Here is a 21,538-nt window from a genome sequence, read left to right as displayed (position 1 = left end):
CAGAGACAAACTTGGTCACTTTGGAACACAAGTTATAATACTCACCTAGCTGCTAGCATGGCATGCCCTCATACACTGCTTCTGACTGGCTAGTAGTCCTTACCTAGGTACTGTCAGGGCACGCCCTCATACTCTGATTCTGACTGGCTAGTAGTCCTTACGACAACAAACAACAAAGGAGGAATGTAGCACAATATGGATGTGAAAGCAGTTATAATTAGCCTATGTGACAATACAATTAGTTTTGGTTAAAATCAACAACTAATCGTGATAATTAATCGCGATCAATATATTGATCAAAAAAATCGTGATTATCATGTTGGCCATAATCCTGCAGCCCTACCTCATACTCTGCTTCTGACTGGCTAGTAGTCCTTACCTAGCTACTGCGCATGTGCGACTCCCAACAAAGATGGAACAGAAGTGAGAGGTCTCACTCTGTAGCTAAAAGAGAGAGCTCAACACACAGGGTGAAAAGAGGAGCTGCAGCAATGTGCAGTACAACAACAATATGGTGTTTTTTGAAAATTAAACCATGTAAACCTATTCTGATATAACCTCTAAATACAATTATGAACCTGAAAATGAGCATAATATGAGCACTTTAAAGGATCTGATAAACATTAGAAACTAGTTATTGCATCAATAATGTCCTCATTACAGTTTGTTTTAATCTGTTTTGTGCCGTTTGACATGTGTGACTTCAACTTTCTTACTTATGAAGAGCAGAAGCTCCCCACACTGTGTACGTTTACTTCCTGTTTGAGAAGGAGATAGAATCAGGAAGGTGGAGGTTAAAAAAGGAAATAGGGACTTAGAGAGGGAACAGAGGAGATAGAGATGCAAAGAAGAAAGAAGGGAAGGGAAGGAGAAGGAGAGGGAGAAAGAAAGACAGACACAGAGGGAACGAGGAGTTATTGACAGTCGAGAGAAGACGGAGATAGAGACGTTTTTGCTGCTGTGTAACAGAACTAGTTTCCTCTAGGGTAGGAAGTGGCGAAGGAAAGGAGGGGGTAAAGGAGGATGTAGAAGCAGGACGGAGAAGGTAGAGAGAAAAAAAGGTGGTAGAGAAGGAAAGGGAGGAAAGATGAAGTAGAGAAGGATAGAGGAAGGAAGGAACAGGTCGAGAAGGAAAGGAAGAGATCAAATAAGAAAGAAGGAGATAGAGGAAGGAAGGAGGAGGTAAAGAAAAGAAAGAAGGACTTAGAGAAGGAAAGGAGGAGACAGAGATGCAAAGAAGGAAGTAGAGAAGGGAAGGAGGAAGAAAGACAGACGGATAGAGGAGGGAAGGAAGTAGAGAGGTTTTTGCTGCTGTGTAACAGAACTAGTTTCCTCTCGGGGATAATGTAGCCCACGTTGACCTTTGCTCCTCGCTGTTCCCACCCGTGTTTTCCTACCTGTACATTTCTTGGGGCTGCCGGGTCTCTTGCCGTGCATCCCCAGCTTGCAGACAAAGTTCTCCTCCCAGAACTCGGCGAACCAGACGTTCCTGCGGTTGTTGGACAGCGAGCGGCTCTTGAAGTACCGGTCGAACGCTGTGGAAAGAAGAGTTTAAAAATGTTACTGTTACGATGATCAGGCTTTCCCCCGGAAAAGTTGTTTAGCCTGGTGGCAAGTGTATTCTTATTTTTATTTTTTTTTTACGAGGGCCCGGCTTGGACCAGTCACACTGATGGCAGCTTTAATGTAGAGCCCAATAGTTTCTGTGATCACAGAATCATGGACGGAATGGCGAAATTGAGAATTTAAAAACGCTATAAGACTCCAAGAAGATTCCATAAGGGCAATCATTAAGTCGGTGCTAAAAGCTAACTGGAGATTTGAAAATATGACTACGTCTTAGTTTCAAACTGTTTTTGAAATGTCTTAAAACATATTAACCCTCCTGTTGTCCTTGGGTTAAATTTGACCCTGTTTTCAAAGTTTCTATGTCAGAAATTTGGGTTTCTTTCAACCAAATTGCCCAAAAATAACATGGATGTTCCATACAATGCTCCTCGCAGGTAAAATTAAGGATCAGTTCACTACTTTCATTGAATTATTGGCGCTTTTCTCTTCCAATTTTATAGCATTTGAAGGAAAAAAAAAAAGCAGTTTAAATGGTTTGTAGAACAGTATCCTGAAACTAAACTTTGACCAAATTCTTCCTCTGAGTCAAAATAATTCATAATTTCAGCTTTTCTAACACAAAAATTAGATGTAACTTCATATAAATCAGGTTTATTGACCATGAATTTGAAAAGTTCAAACTAGTTTAAAACTAGTTGGTATGTACAGTATACTGATGGTAGTGGAAAAAAAAGCAAATGAAATGTTGAAAAAAGCGTAAAAAAAAAGTGTTAAATTCCAGTTTTGACCCGGGAGGACAACACAAGGGTTAAAAAATAACTCCCAGTGGCTTAGGTCTGGTTGGCTAGGGGAAACCCTGATGAGGATTCTTTTTGTTTGGTTTCCTGCCTCACCGTCCACCGACGCCCTCTTGGGGAGGATGGTGATGGCGCCCTCGGCCACGCGCTCCTGCTGGACCACCGGAGAGATCTTGGAGCCCCAGCTGTCAGAGCCCACCCACAGGAAGTGACCCGTCAGGTTGTTGCGTTTCGCCGCATCCAGGACTCGCCTGTCAGGGATCACATGTGAGACAGCCGGGAGTCACTTCCGCCCGAAATATGAACTACATTAAACAGTTTCTGTTCATTTTTGGAAATAGTTCTACAGCCAGCATGTTTTATTTAAACACAGCAGTGTTCGAGCTAACCGCTAACATGCTGGTGTTAGGCAGGTACAGACGGAGACAGAGGAAGGAAGAAGGATGTATAGAGAAGGGAAGGAGGAGGTAGAGAAGGAAAGGAGGAAGTAGAAAAGGGAAGGACCAGGTAGTGAAGCGAAGAAAGGAAGTAAAAGAGTGGAGGGAAGGAGGAGGCAGAGAAGGGAAGGAGATGGAGGAAGGAAACAAGATAAAAAGAGAGGGAGGTGATAGAGATAGAAAGATGGAGGTAGAGAAGGAAAGAAGGTGATATAGGAAGAAAAGAACGAGGTGAAAAGAAAGGTATATAGAAAAGAAGGCGGTGGAGAAGGAAAGGAGATGAAGACAGGAAGGACGAGGTAATGAAGGAGAGAAAGAGGGGGGAAGGAAAAGAGGAGGTGGAGAAGGAAAGAAGGTGATAGAGAGGGAACCGAGGAGGTAGAGGAAGGAAGTATGAGGTAATGAAGGAAAGAAGGAGCTGAACCATATTCACAATCTTAGTATGGACTGTTAGCATGCTAACATTCGCTACTAAACACTAAACAGTGAAGTAGAGCTGAGGCTCATGTCATTAGTACTAAAACTAAACTGAAGGCAATCCATCAAATAGTTTCTGAGACATTTCACTCAGATGTGAACCTCACCCCCTGTGTTTTCCTTTACATGTCAATAAATCATTATAATAAATTATAGATCAAACATGAGGTGATCGGTCTGCTTCTTTACATCTTGCGTCTTCTTTTCTTCTCTGCGAGGTCTCAAGATGAGCGAGGTTTCTCTCAGAGCTGCAGATTAACATCAACTGTTACACTGATAGCGAGTGTGTGTTTGTGTGTGCGTGAGTGTGTGCGTGCGTTCGTGTGCATGTGTGTGTGTGTGTGTGTGTGTGTGCGTAAGTCTGTGTGTGTGTGCTTGCATGTGTGTGTGTGTGTGTGTGCGCGTGCGTGCGTGCGTGTGTGTGTGTATGAGGCTCTCAGCTCACTCAGATAATTGGAAGCTTGTTATCTTAATCTGCACCCAACAGCTGGAGGATGAACCGATTAGATACTTTAAGAACATACAGATACAGAAAGTATGTGTCTGTTTGTCGCACAGTAAGTCTGTTTGCATTCACCAGTGTCCTTCAGAAGATGATTTTCAGTTTCTACTTTCTAAAAAAAGTCAACAATTCTATATTAATAAAGAAATAATAGTACCAAAAATAAATTAGGCTACAAAATGAAAATATTGGACCAAATGATAAAACTGGGGATTTAAACAAGACTCACAGTCTACAGTCATGCTCAGGATGACAATGCTAACATGCTGATGCTAAGCTGTTTATCACGTTTACTATCTTACTGTAGCAGGTTTCATGCTCAAATTTGCTAACTTTCACAAAACACAGCTGAGCATAATGGGAGTGATTGGTTTTGCAGGTATTTTATAACAAACCAAAGTACACATTCCTATTTAGACTTGATGATGGTGCTATGGAGGACAACTTAAGTGATCACTAAAGAGATTAAAGTTCATCCTGAGGGGGAGGGGGGGGGGGATTTCCATAGCAAATGTCATGGAAATCCATCCAATAGAAATTTCACTCCAAACCAGAAATGTCAGCCTCGTGGTGGCGCTAGACTAAAAGTCAGAGGATCATCAAAGTTTAGGCTTCAACCTCTGAGGACCATGAATGTCTGAACAAAACATCATGACAATCCATTTTACAGTTGTTGAGATATTTGAGTTTGGACCAAATGTCAAAGAACAACAGTCCTTACAAGGAGGTTTTTAAATATCATGATATGAGTTCCTCCTGTTTGCTCAGTTTTTCTGTAACTCTAACTTTCTGAAGACAGAGTTGTGCTCCTCTAAGAGGTCTCTGTTCCTTTAAACTAATCAGTGTCGACTTGCAACAAATTTGGTTTGTGTGTAGAGACTTCAAATGAAAACTGATGCTCATTTATTTAAAAGTGGGGGCATATCTTGAGAACTAAAAATAATAATACTTAATTTAAGGGAGAAAATGAATCCCAAAACACTGCACCAATCTGCCTGTTGGTCTCTCATCTGCAATCATTACAACATCAAAGTTTACACAATCAAACTTGTGTCTGCGTGTGCGTGTTTTTACCGGATGTCGTCCTCGTTTGCGAACATGATGACGGCGCGAGCGTTGGGCGTCTCCAGCAGACGCAGGACGATCTTGTCGAATTCGCCTTGTCTCGGCTCCCGAGGAATCTTCAGAGACTGAGCGATGCAAACCCCGCCTGAGAGAGCGAGAGAGAGAGAGACACTGAATATTTAAAAAGCAAGACATTGTCTTTCACGTCCTGTGTGACGTACAGAGACAATCTAAGGTGTAAGCAGTGATGCAATATCCTTCACTTAAGTAAAAGTAGCAATATAACGATGTAAAAACACTTTATTACAAGTAAAAGTTCTGCTTTCAAAATTCTACTTACGTAAAAGTACAAACACATTAACAGCGAATAAGCACTCATTATTGAAAACTGGCCCATGTACTATACATGGTATGTATAGTGTTATATATGACATTATTACAGTGGTGGTGGAAGAAGTAGTACAAGTGGTATTCCGATCTTTTACTTCAGAAAAACTGGCCGTAGAACAGGCTTTGTGCTTGTTGACGAGACATTATCTGGACAGTTTCACGCCACTGGAGAAGACTGATTATTAATATTAAAAGGTTGATTAAAAGTGTGTTTGACCTTTCAACTCTAGAGAAAGAGATTTTCAGGTGATGTCTAATGTTTTGATTTCATTGTATTCTTCTTTATTACATTTTCTTTTATGTTCTTTAAAGTGCACATATTATGCTCATTTTCAGGTTCATAATCGTATTTAGAGGTTGTACCAGAATAGGTTTATGTGGTTTAATTTTCAAAAAACACCATATTTTTGTTGTACTGCACATTGCTGCAGCTCCTCTTTTCACCCTGTGTGTTGAGCTCACTGTTTTAGCTACAGAGTGAGACCTCTCACTTCTGTTCCATCTTTGTTGGGAGTTGCACATGCACAGTACCTAGGTAAGGACTACTAGCCAGTCAGAAGCAGAGTATGAGGGCGTGTCCTGACAGTAGCTAGGTAAGGACTACTAGCCAGTCAGAAGCAGAGTATGAGGGCGTGCCCTGACAGTAGCTAGGTAAGGACTACTAGCCAGTCAGAAGCAGAGTATGAGGGCGTGCCATGCTAGCAGCTAGGCGAGCATTATAACATGTGTTACAAAGTGACGCACGAGGCTGGACTACAATAGAGCTGTTTGGAGCAGTTTGTGAACAGTGTTTTCTGTTGGAGATGGTAAGTCCCTTTGGGGTGGACTTTGGGCTTTTTCACTTTGTAAACCTATAATGTGCACAAAAAGATATAGAACACAATAAAGGAAAGGTAAAAAAGCCCAAAAGCCTAATATGAGCACTTTAATGTTCTGACTTGTTCTGCTTCCTGTTGCTACAATCAGCTGGTTTCCCTTAAATGTTCAGTAATAAAAGTTGATGTTTCCTCTCTTCATCACATCATTACACTCTCTGCTTCGTCCTCACTTCACACTCCGCCGCTATAAACCCACCTGAAGTTTATGATATTGTTCGTGCAGCGTTGCCCCGGGACGCATAAACGAGAGCAGTGGGAGGGTTTTGAAGATGAACTGTGTGCCCCTGTCAAGAAGTGAAGTAAAGTACAGTACAGTAGAGGCTGCAGATGAGCCAAACACGCAGACTGTAAAGCTGTTCCAACTTAATTGGCTCTGGGGTGGATTATTTTCTTCCTTTTATTTGAAAAGACGGAGCGTCTTGCCGGCCGAAGGTGGCAGGAGAATCGCGAGGGAAAAAGAAACAAGCTGAAAATAATCACGTCTGTTTTGGTCTGACCTCGATTGTTTAAACAGCAGAGCCGTCTGAGTGTTTTTGTTGAAGGAGGTAGAACTGAAGCCAGAGAGTTTAAAGATTACCGCAGCAAAGAGATGAAAAGTTAAAACTATTTCTAAGCAAGACTCTTTACACAAAGTCTGACCTTACGTGTGAGATAATCACACGGAGACCAAGCAAAGCTCGTGTTTCTGTTGCTTGCTGCAAAACAAAGATGCAACTTCAAGCACACGGTTCAACATATATCGAATCAGTGTTGGAAAATTTCACTTTATGAGGTTATTTAACATTACTATGAGTTCCCCTAGCCTGCCTATGGTCCCCCAGTGGCTAGAAATGGTGATAGGTGTAAACCGAGCCCTGGGTATCCTGCTCTGCATTTGAGAAAATGAAAGCTCAGATGGGCCGATCTGGAATCTTCCCTTTATGACGTCATAAGGGGAAAGGTTACCTCCCCTTTCTCTGCTTTGCCCGCCCAGAGAATTTGGCCCACCCATGAGAAAGAGAGACATCATGGCTTGCAAACGAGCGAAGCATGGCAGTTGGTCAAGGCCACCCCCCCCCCCCCCCCTCTCCTCCTCAATAGCATTTAAAGCTACAGTCACAGAAATGGCACATACTAAGTAAAGCTCATTGTGGGACTGGCTCTAGTGGCTGTAATTCTGCACCAAGGCTGAATTTCGGGAAAGAGACTTCAGATACAGTATTAGGGGACCACTGAGGCCTATATAAAAGCATCTGAAAAGCAGCATGTCATAGGACCTTTAAGTACAATTTTGAGTTACTTGTACTTTACTTGAGTATTTCCATTTAATGCTACTTTCTACTTCTTCTCTACTACATATCAGAGGGAAATATCGTACACTTTATTCCACTGCTTTTATTCAATAACTTTAGTTAGCTACTTTACAAAGTCAGGTACAAGGTATAAATCAACTAATAAATTATGCACAGACCCAAACCCAATCTGTGGATTATTTTTTTTACGGTTTTCAGTGGTGATCCAGAATGAGAATCTGCAGAATTTAGCAGACTGTTTTTCTGCTTGGGGTTGGAGATATGTTAACATTCTGAGTTTAATTTTAATTTGTTTGAAATCTGCGGAAAATCTGCGGACAATTCTGTGGAATTCTGCGTCCACAGATTTCGTGTGGCGCTGATTATGAGGTATTAATATGGATTCTCAGTAGTAATTCATTAAATTTACCTCCACCTTTACCAGCTGCAACATTAAAGTGATGAACACATTAATGCATCACTGATTGAATAATATAATAAACATTCTAAAATGGGCCATTCTGCATAATGAGTACTTTTAGTACTTTGGTGCGTTGAGTATATTTTGAATACTTTTGTACTTTTGCAAAAGTAAACATTTTAATGCAGGACTTTTACTTGCAACAACGTATTTTTTACACACTAGATGTACTTAAATAAAAGATCTGAGTACTTCTCCCGAAACTGTATGGTGAAAAATAAATGAATGATGAATAAATTTTACTTGGGTTTGAAAGAAGCATTTCTTACACACAAGAAAGCAATCCCATAAAACACTTACGTAATACGGAATATTCATACCGGCAGGTAAACAGTTACGTAGTCTTTTATTGTGAAAGGTAAGAATAGAAGGTGTGGATCTGGGATGTGCTGCTTTTGTCATGGATGAAAGGAGTAAAATCTGTGTTCTTATTTCATTGGTCACTGCCTTTATTATTTATATATTCGTGGCGCGAAGCTCAGAAAAATTGTTTCGAAAAAAGATTACGATGCATTATCGCTGCGTAATATTTGCGTTCTGTGTGAAAGTACTCATGACAAAAACAACTGTTTGAAAAAATATATTGACGTGCAAATTAATCACACTTAAAAAGGCGTTGAAGCCGACAGGTAGCTGTAAAAAGACGGTATAATATAACAGAAATGACATGGAGTTATCGCTGTTCAAGGAGAAGGAGCTGTATGAATTCAGATCTGTTCTGGCTGATCTCGGAGGATCCAGGGGAAAAGGATGGAGATAAAAACATTTAAGACTCTGCTGCTATTGTCATCATCACACCATCCACAGCGAGCTGAGAGGCCATCTACAGTCTCTCTCCCCTTACAGCTTCATTTAGACGATTTCAGAGTCATTACACAGCTCCATCGGGCCAACAGATAGGAGCTGGAGCAGCTCTCTCTCCTCCCGGCCCTTTCTTAAATGAGGGGTTTGGGATTTTATATTTGAAGGTTTGAAGGTCAGGCTGCTGAGAGCATGAATCATCATTTTTTTGTATTTAAAGGGTTATTTTGTTTTTTTGTGTGTTAGTAACTGATGGGATCCACAATCTTTGAAATTGGTCCAGTATTGAGTGAGAACGATGTGACCCAGCAGCCGCAGACCGGGCTGCAAAGGAACCCTATAGGGCAAATGTGCATCATCAATTTCGTCCACTTAAAGTGCTGTTTTTTGCCACTGACAGGCTCAGATTATTATAATTTTGTATGTATTTATTTTTGGGCATTTTCGGCCTATATTTTGACCGGACTGAAGACATGAAAGGGGAGAGAGAGGGGGGAATGACATGCAGCAATGGGCCGCAGGTCGGAGTCAAGGCTGGGCCCGCTGCGTTGAGGAATAATGCTGCATTCCAGGCAACCCGTAACCTGTGTTTTCACAACCTTCTACACGTGAAAGTGCCCTGGAACGGCAGTCAAACCCGTAACTTACTACCCGTGACCTCGTACCAGATCGTTGTTCTCCCAGTTACAGTTTTTGACATCACACACACATAAACAATGGCGACCCCCTGTTGATGCTGTACAGACACCAGTGATTAACGGTGAGAAATAGAAATAAATAGACATAAATAGGCAACGTAAAGTAATTCCGCACATTGTAATCAAAACAATACACATACGATTGTGTACTACTACAGGTTATGTTTATTAAATGAAGCCCAAAATATGTCGCCGACTAGAAACCGCTAGTATCAGCTAGCGCTAGCTAACGTCAGCGTTAGGTAGCCGCTAGCTAACGTTAATGTTAGGTAGCCGCTAGCTAACGTTAATGTTAGATAGCCTAACCTGAAGCCTGGAACGCTACCAAGTTGTGAGTCGTGACTTGAAGTCGTAACTTACCGGCTAAAAATTGTGTCTGGAACGCAGCATAAACCTCTATATATGGGCGCCCGCTCTACCAACTGAGCTATCCGGGCACCCTCAGATTATTATTTTAACCCAGCCCTAATTACCATCTTAGTTTAGGATGCTAGCATGCTAGCATTTAGCTCTAAGCACAAAGTACAGCAGAGGCTTTACCAAAAGGTCATAAACCAAACGTTTTGGACAAATTAAAAGTATTCTGTAGTGGAATCAGATCTCAGATATTTTACTTAAGTAATAATACAACAGTGCAGAAATACTCTGTTACAAGTACCAAAAGTAAAAGTACTCATTTAGCCAAATGGTCCCATTCAGAATATTGTACATAATTTTGTACTGGATCATGATTATTGATGCATTAATGTGTACATCACTTCAATAATGTAATGTAGTTGGTAAATGTGGGACATGACTAGCGTGTTTCTGTATGTTTTTCATCTTTTTTTTTTCAATTAAAACAGGGAAGTAAGATTATTTAGAGCAATTTAAATCTCCTCAGGAACAAGATGACTCCTGCTCAGAAGAACGCTTATTTATATTCTCTGAAAGACTGACTCTGTTGATACACAACCATGTGTTGTTATTGCATCATATATCACTGACTACATCTATGTTGTGGATTTTTCTGCAGGCAACTAACCCCCTTTAACATCTGTCAATCATCTGTCTGTTGAACAACACCGATGATTTTAAATTTTTAAAGTCTGTTATTCTATATTTTTATTATTGCCAACAAAACTCATGAAAAGACCCAAACAAACAATGTTTCAGTCCGTATCTCAATATTTTCTGACTTCCTGTCTGCGGCTCCCAGCTCCAAGCCCATTGGTTCTTACTTAAGACCTAAATCTTTTTTTTTTTTTATTATTGTTTATTTGTATAGGGACAAGTATGTAGCATTAACCTATTCCACACACCACAGCCTTTATAGCGTAAGCTAATTTGCAATACCCGTCCCTATATTATTATATAGTTACATATTTTAACATTACTTGGAGGAAATAGTGCATTTGTTTCGATTAATCTACATTTGGTGCTCTGTGAGTATTTGTGGCAGCAGGACGGTGTGTGTGGGATTGAGTCAAAATGAACTACATGTCACCCAGTGCAACAGTGTGGCTCACTGATGTGTTTTCAACAGTTTTCGGTTGAGCTGTGGCCTTTACAGCAGCCCTTCAAAATAAAAGTCCTCAGCATCCCTCCTCTTTTACATTCTCTCGGGTTGTTGTGTCTTGTGTTAATAAAGTATGAACTGTGATCATCGCTGAAAAACACAACAAAGAACATCCGCACTTAACAATCAGCAGTTCCCGTGGCAACATAGCAATTCCCCCATACCCTAATTCCCTTCTTTCTTTCCATTGCTGCAACTGTGTGTTATCTAATAACATGTTAGAAAAACATTATCAATAATAGATTCATAACTCATTAACTTTATCTTGATGATGGTGACACTCTGCTGACCTTCACTCTCCTGAAGTTAATGAACCCATGAGCCGATTTTATCTCTCAACACAACACAGCAAAACAAACTCTCTACCGATACACACACACACACACACACACACACACACACACACACACAGAAAGATTTTCATCATGAGAATACAAAGCCAGCACTTTCAGATTTGTATCTCTCAAAGAAGTAAACAAAAGTTTTCTATCATGAAATGTTTAAAGCAGTGGGGGAAGTACTCTGGAGTAGAAGTATAAAGTAGCAGAACTGGAAATACTGAAACAGTACTGTAGAGCTGCTGGTGAAAATAACTTCACTAATATAGTATAATAAGTGTGAGTGTTTTTCACAATTTTTGTTCCCAGAAATTAATGCACTTAGAGACCATTATGACAGGATTCTTCTGGAAGCCATGAAAGGGATGACCACACTCATTGTTCCGAACGGTATCTAATGGTGAAAAAAGGAACACACTCTCCATTAGACCATTAGATCAATTATAAAAGGGCAGCTGGCCTAGAGGGGTACGTGGAGCGTCTAACACATTCTCACTCCCAGCGCGTCAGGTGCCTTTGGCTTTTATTACTGACGCAAAAAGTCTCCTTTAGCGTCTAGCCCTTTGGCGTCATGTTTAGATGGCTTGGTCGGGACTCTTGGCGCCACATTATGGTGCTCTGGGTCGGGACGTACGTTTAACTGACATGTGGGGCAAGAACGGAACAGAAAGGTTTAGGAAAAAATAGTGGGTGAGGTTACAAAATGTACAATTCAGTGACACGTGGGACAAGAACAGGACACAAACCCCGGTCTCCTGGGTGAAAGTCCTGTGTTGTTTGCCTCCGTATGCAGATTTTCGGTCTTTCATACTACTCGCTAGTGTTGTCGCTCTTAATACTCAAGCTGCAATCCCCGGTGCGTTCCATACAGACGCTAAAGGGTGATTTTTGCGTCGGTATCTGACGCTGAGAGCCACGGACCAAGTGTCAGTATTTTACAAGTTGGGAATGAGTGCGGGTTGGAGCATCATAGTTTGCCACATAGAGTCTGACCAAGCTGCCATATTTTACTAGTTTGGACTGCACGAGTTGTATATGCAGGCTTCCAGTTAGGATAAATGTGTCAGTGTAAATGGGTTCATAAATATCAGGTTAGACAAAGAAAAAAAACAATCACCTGACAGAACTGATATTGATATTGGGCGATTCCTGAGGCAATCAATGCAGACAAATGTGCAAACAATACAGATGGACACACGCAACATGATGTTAATGAGGTTTAGCTTCAGCTGAGACTTTTCCAATATGGGGGAAAACCAAAGTGGAAAATCAGCGACTGAGGCTTCTCCTGCTGCGCTCAAATCCATTAAATTAACTTTGGACAACAAAGTGGAAAATAATCAGTTAACAGAACCTGCATGAAATGTGCACACACACACACACACACACACACACACACACACACACACACACACACACACACACACTGTGATAATGTTGGAAAGTGCTCCTATTCACTTGGAAACAGATAAGGAAATCCCTGCAGCTTCTAACATCCTGAGGATTTACTTTAAGCTCTTCAGGGAACATCTCTGCTGTAAGCTGTGGCACTGAACTGAAACTCCTACAGATATACTGATTTAAAAATTGGTCATTATCTGGAGCTCGTCATTCAGCATCTCTTTCGAAAAACGAATAAAAAGTAAAATTGTTTGTCATTTGGACTGAAGTTATCTGCAGTCTGTTGAATACATTTGACATTATTGGTTTCACCTCTAGCTTTTCTTTTACTGTCTTTATGTTGGGACCTTCTGCTTTCTGCCTCAGGGATAAATCTACTGCAAATCAACATTCACCGCAATTTCACAAAAATCCAGAGAGTCTGAAAAGACAAAGTAAACAAAGAGAAGACATTTTACACTCCTGCAGCTGCTTTTTATTGTACCTACATACACAGAGAATAGGACCTTTTGGACATTTTAGAACATTTTCATGCAGGTGAAAGTGAAATGCACAAAGTGATTGATAATCAGCATACATACAGGTGGTAATCGATTCAAGTGACTGTTTGCAACATTTCTGAAAATAGTGACACTTTCGCAATGTTTGTTTTTGTCCAACCTACAGTTCAAACCTCAAAAATTATTAAAAAATAACACTTTTAAAAGCAGGAAAAGCAGGAAATCGTCATATTTTAGAATATAGTTGACATTCATATTTTGTCAATCGACTCTCAGCTCTACATATATTGTTCAGTACAGTAGTTTTATTCATAACAAAGCATCATATTTTATAACATATTTAAATGTTTCATATGTAAGAGTCTTAATCTGTAAAGTAACTGGTAACTAAAGCTGTCAAAGAGGCAACACATACTCATACTTAAACGTCAGAATAGGTCGATTTCCAATGGGTCCCAAAACGACGAATATGAGCATTTTATTAAACGCCGTAATACCACACACTGGCCATATTGAACATGGGACCTTAACACGTGACCACAATGCAACAGTTCTATTTAAGGTAACGGTCAAACTTTTAAATACGAAGTTAACGTTGTGAAACTGAACTAGTTAAGTTCAGGCAACAAAAATATTTAGGGTTGGTAAAACATCAGGGATTGGCTAAAATAAGTCACGTAAAACTATGGTTAGGGTTAGTCATTGAGTCATGGACAAATGTCACGTCTTAACCGTTTCCTGTTGGCCGCCAGGCTGATGTGGGTGTGGCTTGCCTGCATTGCAGAGTTTGCAGAGCGGCGGTGAAGTGACTGGGAGACGGGAGTCCATGAATGGAGAATGTGTTTCTGATTTTTAGTAGCATTTCCCCACCAAGTTGTGTTCATGTTTGTCCGCGTCTTGTGTCTTGAATGTCTTGAATGACCTATCAATGGAGTGTCAAGGCTGATTGACACCGCACCGAGGACTGGGCTGGTCCGAAGAGAAGGGCGGAACAGCGCCAGCTACGACAAAGGTAGGCCTTTCATCCTTAACTTCAGTCTGGCGGATTAGCGTTATTTTCTGTATTTTCTAATGCACGACTAAAGCCAAACCCTGTTAAAGCTCCTACACATAAGGATGGTAGTCAGTTTCCCCAATGGTTGTTGTAATATCGTGACACTAAAGGTGTTTTCACACCTACCTCATTTGGTCCAGACTTTTGGACTTTTCAGTTTGATCCGAACCAAAATTACAGGTGTGAAACTGACCAAACTGAACCATGGTCCGGTTCGTTTATAGTGTGAAAGTATTTTTTGAATGCTTCGGACTTTCGGACCAAATACATGAAGCTCTGGCAGGCTCTCCTTTTGTTACAAGACCGGGGAAGCTTCTTTAAAGAATAGCTCGGTGCTTAGTGTGTAGGCTACATGAGAGAGTGAGAGTGACGGTGAATGCGCTAAGAGCAGACAGCTGTCGGCTATCAGAGCAGAGAATACATCAGCAGTTTATTTGTTAAGTGGTAGTAAATGTACAGTGTAGGTTTCCGTTTGTCTCTGAATAAATGCTCCAGAAAGAAAGTTCCCGTGTCTTTGCTTCTCAACAACACAACAAAACAAAAAGAGGCAGTAGGGGTGAGCAGCAGTCAGTTGAAAATACTCCGACACAGAGAGAGGATACGAGAGGACGGGGAAGCCCGTCTACAAACCAATCAATTATAAGTATCTGGAGACGCAGCTCATGTATGTGATGACGGCAGGACGTAGTTTTGTCACGTTTAGATCTTTAGTGCTCTTGCATAACTGCAGTGTGAAACCAAAACTTACCGGATCAAATGTTACAATGTAACAAAAACATGAACCTTGGTCCGGACCTTGGTTCGGACTTTCATGTGTGAAAATGCCCTAAGGTCCGTAAAACTTGGTATATTTCAAAAAGCAACAGTTGACTTTTGGTTTCACATGGGACACAAACCCCCGTCTCCTGAGTGAAAGCCCTGTGTTTGTTTGAAACGTCCACCATCTCCTTTGTGGAATTTGGTGCCTATTTTCTCTTGCGATAATTACAAAGTGAGTGGTCGCCGCCTAAAAACAAATGTAAACATAAGTCGTTATGAGCTGCTTGCACAATCAACCTATAAGGTCGTTTTCTGGGTGAGGGTGGGTTGCAAATGAGTTAAGATAAGATAAACCTTTATTGATTCCCAGAGGGGAAATCCGGTTGCTGCAGCAGCACAAAGACAGCAATAGTAAAGACAAATGGAGAAAGTGAAAGAAGGAAATAAGAGATATTAAAAACTTAAATAAGAATAGAATAAAAAATAGAAAACTCCAAAGCAAGAGCATATGCAGAAGACAGATATTGCAAGGTAAAGTGAATGGCAGTGATGTGACAGTAAATACATATCGGAGTAAAAAGTAATATTTCCCTGTGAAATGTACTGCAAATTTGTACTTAAATACAGTCTTCAAGTAAATAAAGTAACTTTAAAATACTTAGTGCAAACCTCATATATATGCAGATTTTTCTCTTTCCATTACGTCAAGTGTAAATGTGTTTTTCAAACTGAGGCCTTTACCTTTTACGCACAAACACAAGCTCTAATGCGATACAGATTTGATGATGTGGAAACAAATGAAGCGTATCAGAGGGACACGGGACCAAAGAGAGAGAATAATGCAATTTCACTTTGCTTTTCAACTCAGACGAGAAAAGTCTTACAGCGGGAGCGACTCAACTCAAAAGCGGAGCAAATAAGCACAGCCGGAACATTCAAAGGCATGTCGTCTACTGGAATTATGGGTCATAACAAATATCATTAAAGCTAGCCTCTGGCAAAGCCTTCATGCTGACCTTTAAATTAACAGTTCACCACGTGTTTTTATCGCTGTGTAAGTCCCGCTCCTTCTTCTGTACCAAATACTGAGTCGGAGAGACAGATAGAGACAGGACATATGTGCCTGCTCGCCTCTTTCATTCCTCGCCTTTGAGCCGCTGAACACCACACCATGAAAGGTTTCCTGGGTAACATGCCCAGCCTTGACTTTAAAGCCAGATGAAACAAGCAAAGCAGTGTGTGCACAAAGCTCTCAGGCCACCCGAAAAGCAAAAGGTTTTCTCCCATGAGTCAAAATCTCCAAGTTTAACTTTTAATTCATATCGACATTTATTTAAACTGATCAATTTAATTGTTCTATGTCAGGACTGCCAGTATTCAGTCATCAAGTGTTCAGTCCCTCTGATTTGGGTGATTCTTTAAGACCCACCGTTTTAAACTGATGTTCAAAATTCATATCGGAGAGGAGAATTTACATAAACACTGGCTCTGCCAACTTAATGGATCAGATATTATCAGAACCAGGAGGTATGGACTTAAACTTCACACACCTCTGAAAATATCCACACAACAGGGAATAAAAGTCAGAATTGGGACACTTTCAGCTGCAGTGTGAAAGGTCTTCTTTTTGCCCAACTCTGGGCTCGTTATGAGGAGCAGCAGTTTTGGCTCAACTGCTTACAGTGTTATAAATCATCTGAATAGTGCAGAGGTATGGTCTGCCAATTTCACAAAATGAGCACCATGTCTTAAAATGCAAATGCAAAAGAGAGAACTGTATTTCACCTGCAAAAAAGATTAAAGTGGAAGTAGATTGTGGCCGTGTTGCCACTTGCCAACTCGTTTTCAATGAAAGTAGCTATAAAGCTTAGTGGTTGTGGTGGCTGACTGCCTGCTGCTCACGGAGCAAGAGGAGAGGAAGAGTGACAGCGTGCTGTTGGCAGAAAAGCCGTGGACTGTGATTACTCGGAACAGCATACATGGAAATGAATTATAATATATCTTGCTTTTTCCCGGATGGTTTGAAGTCGCTACATTTGACTTTATTTTAGAAATAAAATCACTAAAAGGGTTGGAAAAAATCCCTAAATTTAGCAAGAAAGTCCCCAAGTTAGTTGAAAGTGAGGGCGTTCACATTAAAGTCTGACAATCAAAGTGCAACAAGTTGTGACAAGCTGCGGTGACTGCTGTAAGGGATGTTTTAACTGCTAAACTCTTAAATCAAACCTTTAGCTTTCCTAACCAAACTGTTTAAACTGCTAAACTCTTAAATCAAACATTAAGCTAACCCAAACCAATTCTGACCACAAGCACAATCATCAGTTTTTCCAACTAGACCAGATCTCCACATAAAAATAGAACTTTCAATGCCTTTAACACATTGAAATTAGAGGTCTTGGTCCGTAGTTTATTTTACCCGTGAATCCCGTCAGATCTCTGGCTGGTGTTTGTAAAGGTAAATAAAAGGAGTGGATTGGAATCATTATTATAATAAGGATAATTATTGTACTGTCAACTTTCATAGAAAAGGTGCTTTACAAAAGATGTCAAACCTGAAACATTTAGGAACCAGTCTAACAAAATATAAAATGAAATAAACAAATGAAAAACTACGATAGCTTGGCAGGTGTCATGGAAGGAACAAAACCTAGGTTGTACGCCCAACTTACTAATGCTCTCCAATAACAGAGGATGTTAAAGACTAAACTATTTGGTTACCTGTTAGATATGTTAGCTGGTAGATAAGTTGTGTAAGGTGGCTTTATATAAAATAAAATATTCCGTATTAAATTCAGGGGGCTCAATTAGATTACATCAATCTGGTAACTTTATCCACTGATTGTGCCTGTGAAATGGAGCTCAGCGTAAATTCTTGCAGGAAGACTTCTAAACTTAATCACATTTCTCTCTCTCTAAACTGAACAGCTGTTAGAGGCGTTCACTTTTATCTAACCAATCAGAAGCGCCCTTGAATTTCACGAGCCAATCACAGCATGACATCCCTGTTTTAAACCTGTCTCTCTCTGCTGCTCAGTTGTCATTTCAGGCTAAGAGCACAACCCTCCTCCTCCCCAAGCTCCTCCGGTCTTCATCTTGCACAGCTCCTGGTTCCTCCTCCGTCAAGAATGCCATCGGCTCCTCGGTTCGGTATTCGGGTTCCTCACACCACCATCAGTGTCTGGACTCCATCGGGGGATCTGCTTCTGGCTTTCTAACCCCCTAAATATATATATAATTTCATATATAATAATGATGGAGTCTAATCTCCAAAAGACTGTGCATGTCATATCATGCATTCATACAAAGTCTCTCCTGAATGAAATACTGTTATCTTTGACATCCCTATGTTTAAATATCGGGAATACTCTTGAATGCTTTGCTCTGTTAATTTGTGCATGGTATGGTCCTTTCATCGGAGGATCAGGGTAAGATAAGGTCATCCTCCTTCATATGAGATCAAAATAAAACAAGATCTGATTTCTGTTTCTGTCTTCCATCGTTTCCGGAGGCTTGATCCTTTTGTTTGAAGCCTGCGAGCGCTCTGCAGCGTCCACATCCATTACACTCGTTAGCCTGCGCCTGCACTTCAAATACTTCTGCTGCTGCTGCTGCTGCTGCTGGGTGAAGCGCCAGGGCGGCGTGGGGCGGCTCTGTCCTCTTGCACTGAGAGGGAGTGGGTGATGAAATCTGCCGTAACAGCTCATCACTGTGACTCAGGACCTGTGTGATACGATGAAGGTTGTTCTGTGTGTCCGGTACACAGAGGAAAAATCATTAATCCCTGTTCTGTTGAAACACAGGGAGAAACGGTCTGCTGATTGACGCGGATGCCAAAATCCTTTCTTTTGATTCGCAAGTTTTCATCGACCGTATTTCATAACACTGTCACAACTTTTTTTTTTACAATTACCTTTACAAGAGTTTGCATTTCTAGAAACAAGGGGGAGTTTCACTTCAATAAATTCTTACTTTCTTTACCTTCTTTGTTTGCATTTGTTCTTAGCACAGTTTTTTAAAGTCCAGAGACAACTCTCCCAAATGACCAGCTTTCTCACCTAACCATATTCGATTGGCGACCGAGTTTTATTTGTTAGAGTAAAAGGTGAGCTGCTGACTACAGATGATTCACTTTGCTCTGGAAACTTGTTCTCGAGGGAGGAAAGGTGGAGGGATCCCTCACCATGAAATATTCATCCTCAGACTGCATACAGAGCCGGCGGAGGGAAATAAAAAACAGAAAATGCTGCTCTCCAGGAAAAATGAAAAGAAATGCATAACAGAAAGAGATCTCACTGGGATTGAAAGACAGCGGGGGCTTAGCCCCCAGGGTATGCAAAATTGTGCTTGCAAAATCTTTGCACTCGCATCTTTTGTTACTGTATTAGAACTACAGTTATGTCGACAGCCAGTCGAGAAGCCAAGATGTTAACAACTTGAAAGCGACGAGCATATTGTCTTCTTCCATTTCTCCTCTGTTAAACAAAAAATACAGTAACTTTACCTTGTAGACACATAAATGGTGAAGAAATATTGATTCATCGTAGTGAGTGATTCAGAGTGCAGTGTAAAAAAAATTAAAAAAAAATATTATTTGTCTTATTAGTTGGGGGGGATTGGGAACATTATAGGGTAGCTTCAGCCCCCTTAAAATAGGCCTAACGAGGTCCATGATAACAGATGACACCAAATTTGGATGACAAGGAGAAGAAAAACTTTCCTCTTTGAATGGACAAAAGAAATAGAAAAAAAACTTTACAGACAGGTGAGGCGAGACGGAGAGTATTTATGTCTCATACGAGAGGGAGGAAGAAAAGAAGTAGTTTAAAGAATACAAAAGTACAGAAGGATAGATGGAAGAGGATGAGCAGCCGAGAGAAAGAAGAGGAAGAAAAGCAGATTATCTCCTGCAGGCGTTCACACTTCTGAGGAAGAAAAAAAAAAGACGGTAGAGGTCTTTCACAGCGACTGATCTGACAGAACGTCAGCGAAAATACAACACCATCACATCCTCCATTTAATCTGCTGCACGCGCACGCACACACACACACACACACACACACACACACACACACACACACAGGTTTGTGGCACTATCTTTGTGGGGACCCATCACTGACATTCCCTAGCCCCTTACCCTAACCTTAACCATCACAACTAAATGCCTAACCTTAACCCTTACCCTCACCCTAACCATAACCTAATTCTAACCCTAATCCTAAAACCAAGTCCTAACCCTCAAACAGCCCTTTAAAGTTGTGGGGTCCAGCATTTTGGCCCCACAAAGCTCTCCAGACCCCACAAGTATACTGGACTCCCGGTTTTTGGACCCCATGAATATAGTTAAACAAACACACACACACACACACACACACACACACACACAAAGCTACTATTTGACTGAAAACTGAATGTGAGGAATATCTGCTGATATGACTTAGAAGATGAAGAAAAGAATTCTTTCCTGTGACACTTTGTCTTCATTAAAACATCAAACGTTCAGTCTGAGTCAAGGAGAAAGACGATAAATCACAAACTGTCAGCTGTTCTTTGCATCATTTATGTTTATTGCAACATACCTGAAGCTCTCAGACTTGTACTGCGACTTCATGGCAACTAATTTTTAAAGTTATTACATTTAGATTTTAGCATGCATTAACTAAAAGTAATGGAGGAATGATAAGAATAAAGTTCAGTCTGGAAAAGAAAACTTCCTGACACCCAAACATTTTGGTGTTTGTTTTTCGTATGTCCTACGCAGCCTTCATTTATATATTTAAAATAAAAGCACACAAGAACAAATGTTACTCTTAATAAAGCATGTTCAGTGCATTCCAGGATGAATTAGTCTGGAATCAACAGCAGTACATTTCCAGGATAATTGCCTGTCCCTCACGTTCCGCTCTCTGCGTGTTGCCGTTGCCTTCAGGGAACAACAACAAACCTCCAGCTATCAAGCTACACGCTGATAATGGCAAGTTTTGAAGAACATTTGGATTGTGCAACATGGCATGCCTGCTTGGTTCTTATTTATTGTAGTTTTTTTACAAAGAATATGTTTACAGCATTTCCTCTCTAACTGGGACGTTTTGGGATAGGTGGGACTGCTGTGGACGAAGTGCAAACAGCGATACACTGGTACACAAATTATGATTAATCATGTATCCAGCTAATTTTAATAGCTCACATTACTGTATTGTGTGAACAGTTAACTTCATTGAATATTGTATGTGGCGTTTTCTTTTGCAGGGTGCAAATGCAAGTTCCTTCCCAGATTTTGCAGAGCCACCGTCGCTGTGTCTGTAGCTTAGCGACACCCAAGATGATTGTGATTGGTTTAAAGAAACGCAAACAACCCCGTTTTTTTTCTCTCCTACATGGTTTGCCTTAATGTTGTTAAGCAATTTCCATTTGAAAATGTGTAGTGGACAGTGAGTACGTTTACATGCACACCAATATTCCACTAGTATTCCGAATATGAAAATATTGCGAATTTGATACAGCTCATATAATCAGCAACTTCCGGTTGGACATTCCAAATTTTTCCAAATATAGCATTTTACGA

General features: G+C 40.7%; 1 protein-coding gene across 3 annotated transcripts in view; it reads right to left on the bottom strand.

Moving 5' to 3' along the window:
- LOC116036256 (metabotropic glutamate receptor 8-like) overlaps positions 1–21,538 on the bottom strand; it is a 162,970-nt gene that overhangs the window by 65,781 nt on the left and 75,651 nt on the right. For all 3 annotated transcript variants that reach the window (XM_031279733.2, XM_031279730.2, XM_031279731.2), the window contains exons 4-6: positions 4,857–4,992; positions 2,463–2,617; positions 1,398–1,535 (exon numbers count right to left, since the gene is read on the bottom strand). In XM_031279733.2, coding sequence (XP_031135593.1) covers positions 1,398–1,535; positions 2,463–2,617; positions 4,857–4,992 — 429 coding nt within the window. The remainder of the gene's footprint in view (positions 1–1,397; positions 1,536–2,462; positions 2,618–4,856; positions 4,993–21,538) is intronic.

Source organism: Sander lucioperca, chromosome 7 (assembly GCF_008315115.2).
Source record: "Sander lucioperca isolate FBNREF2018 chromosome 7, SLUC_FBN_1.2, whole genome shotgun sequence".
Classification (NCBI taxonomy): Eukaryota; Metazoa; Chordata; class Actinopteri; order Perciformes; family Percidae; genus Sander; species Sander lucioperca.
This window is presented reverse-complemented; position numbering and strand designations above follow the sequence as displayed.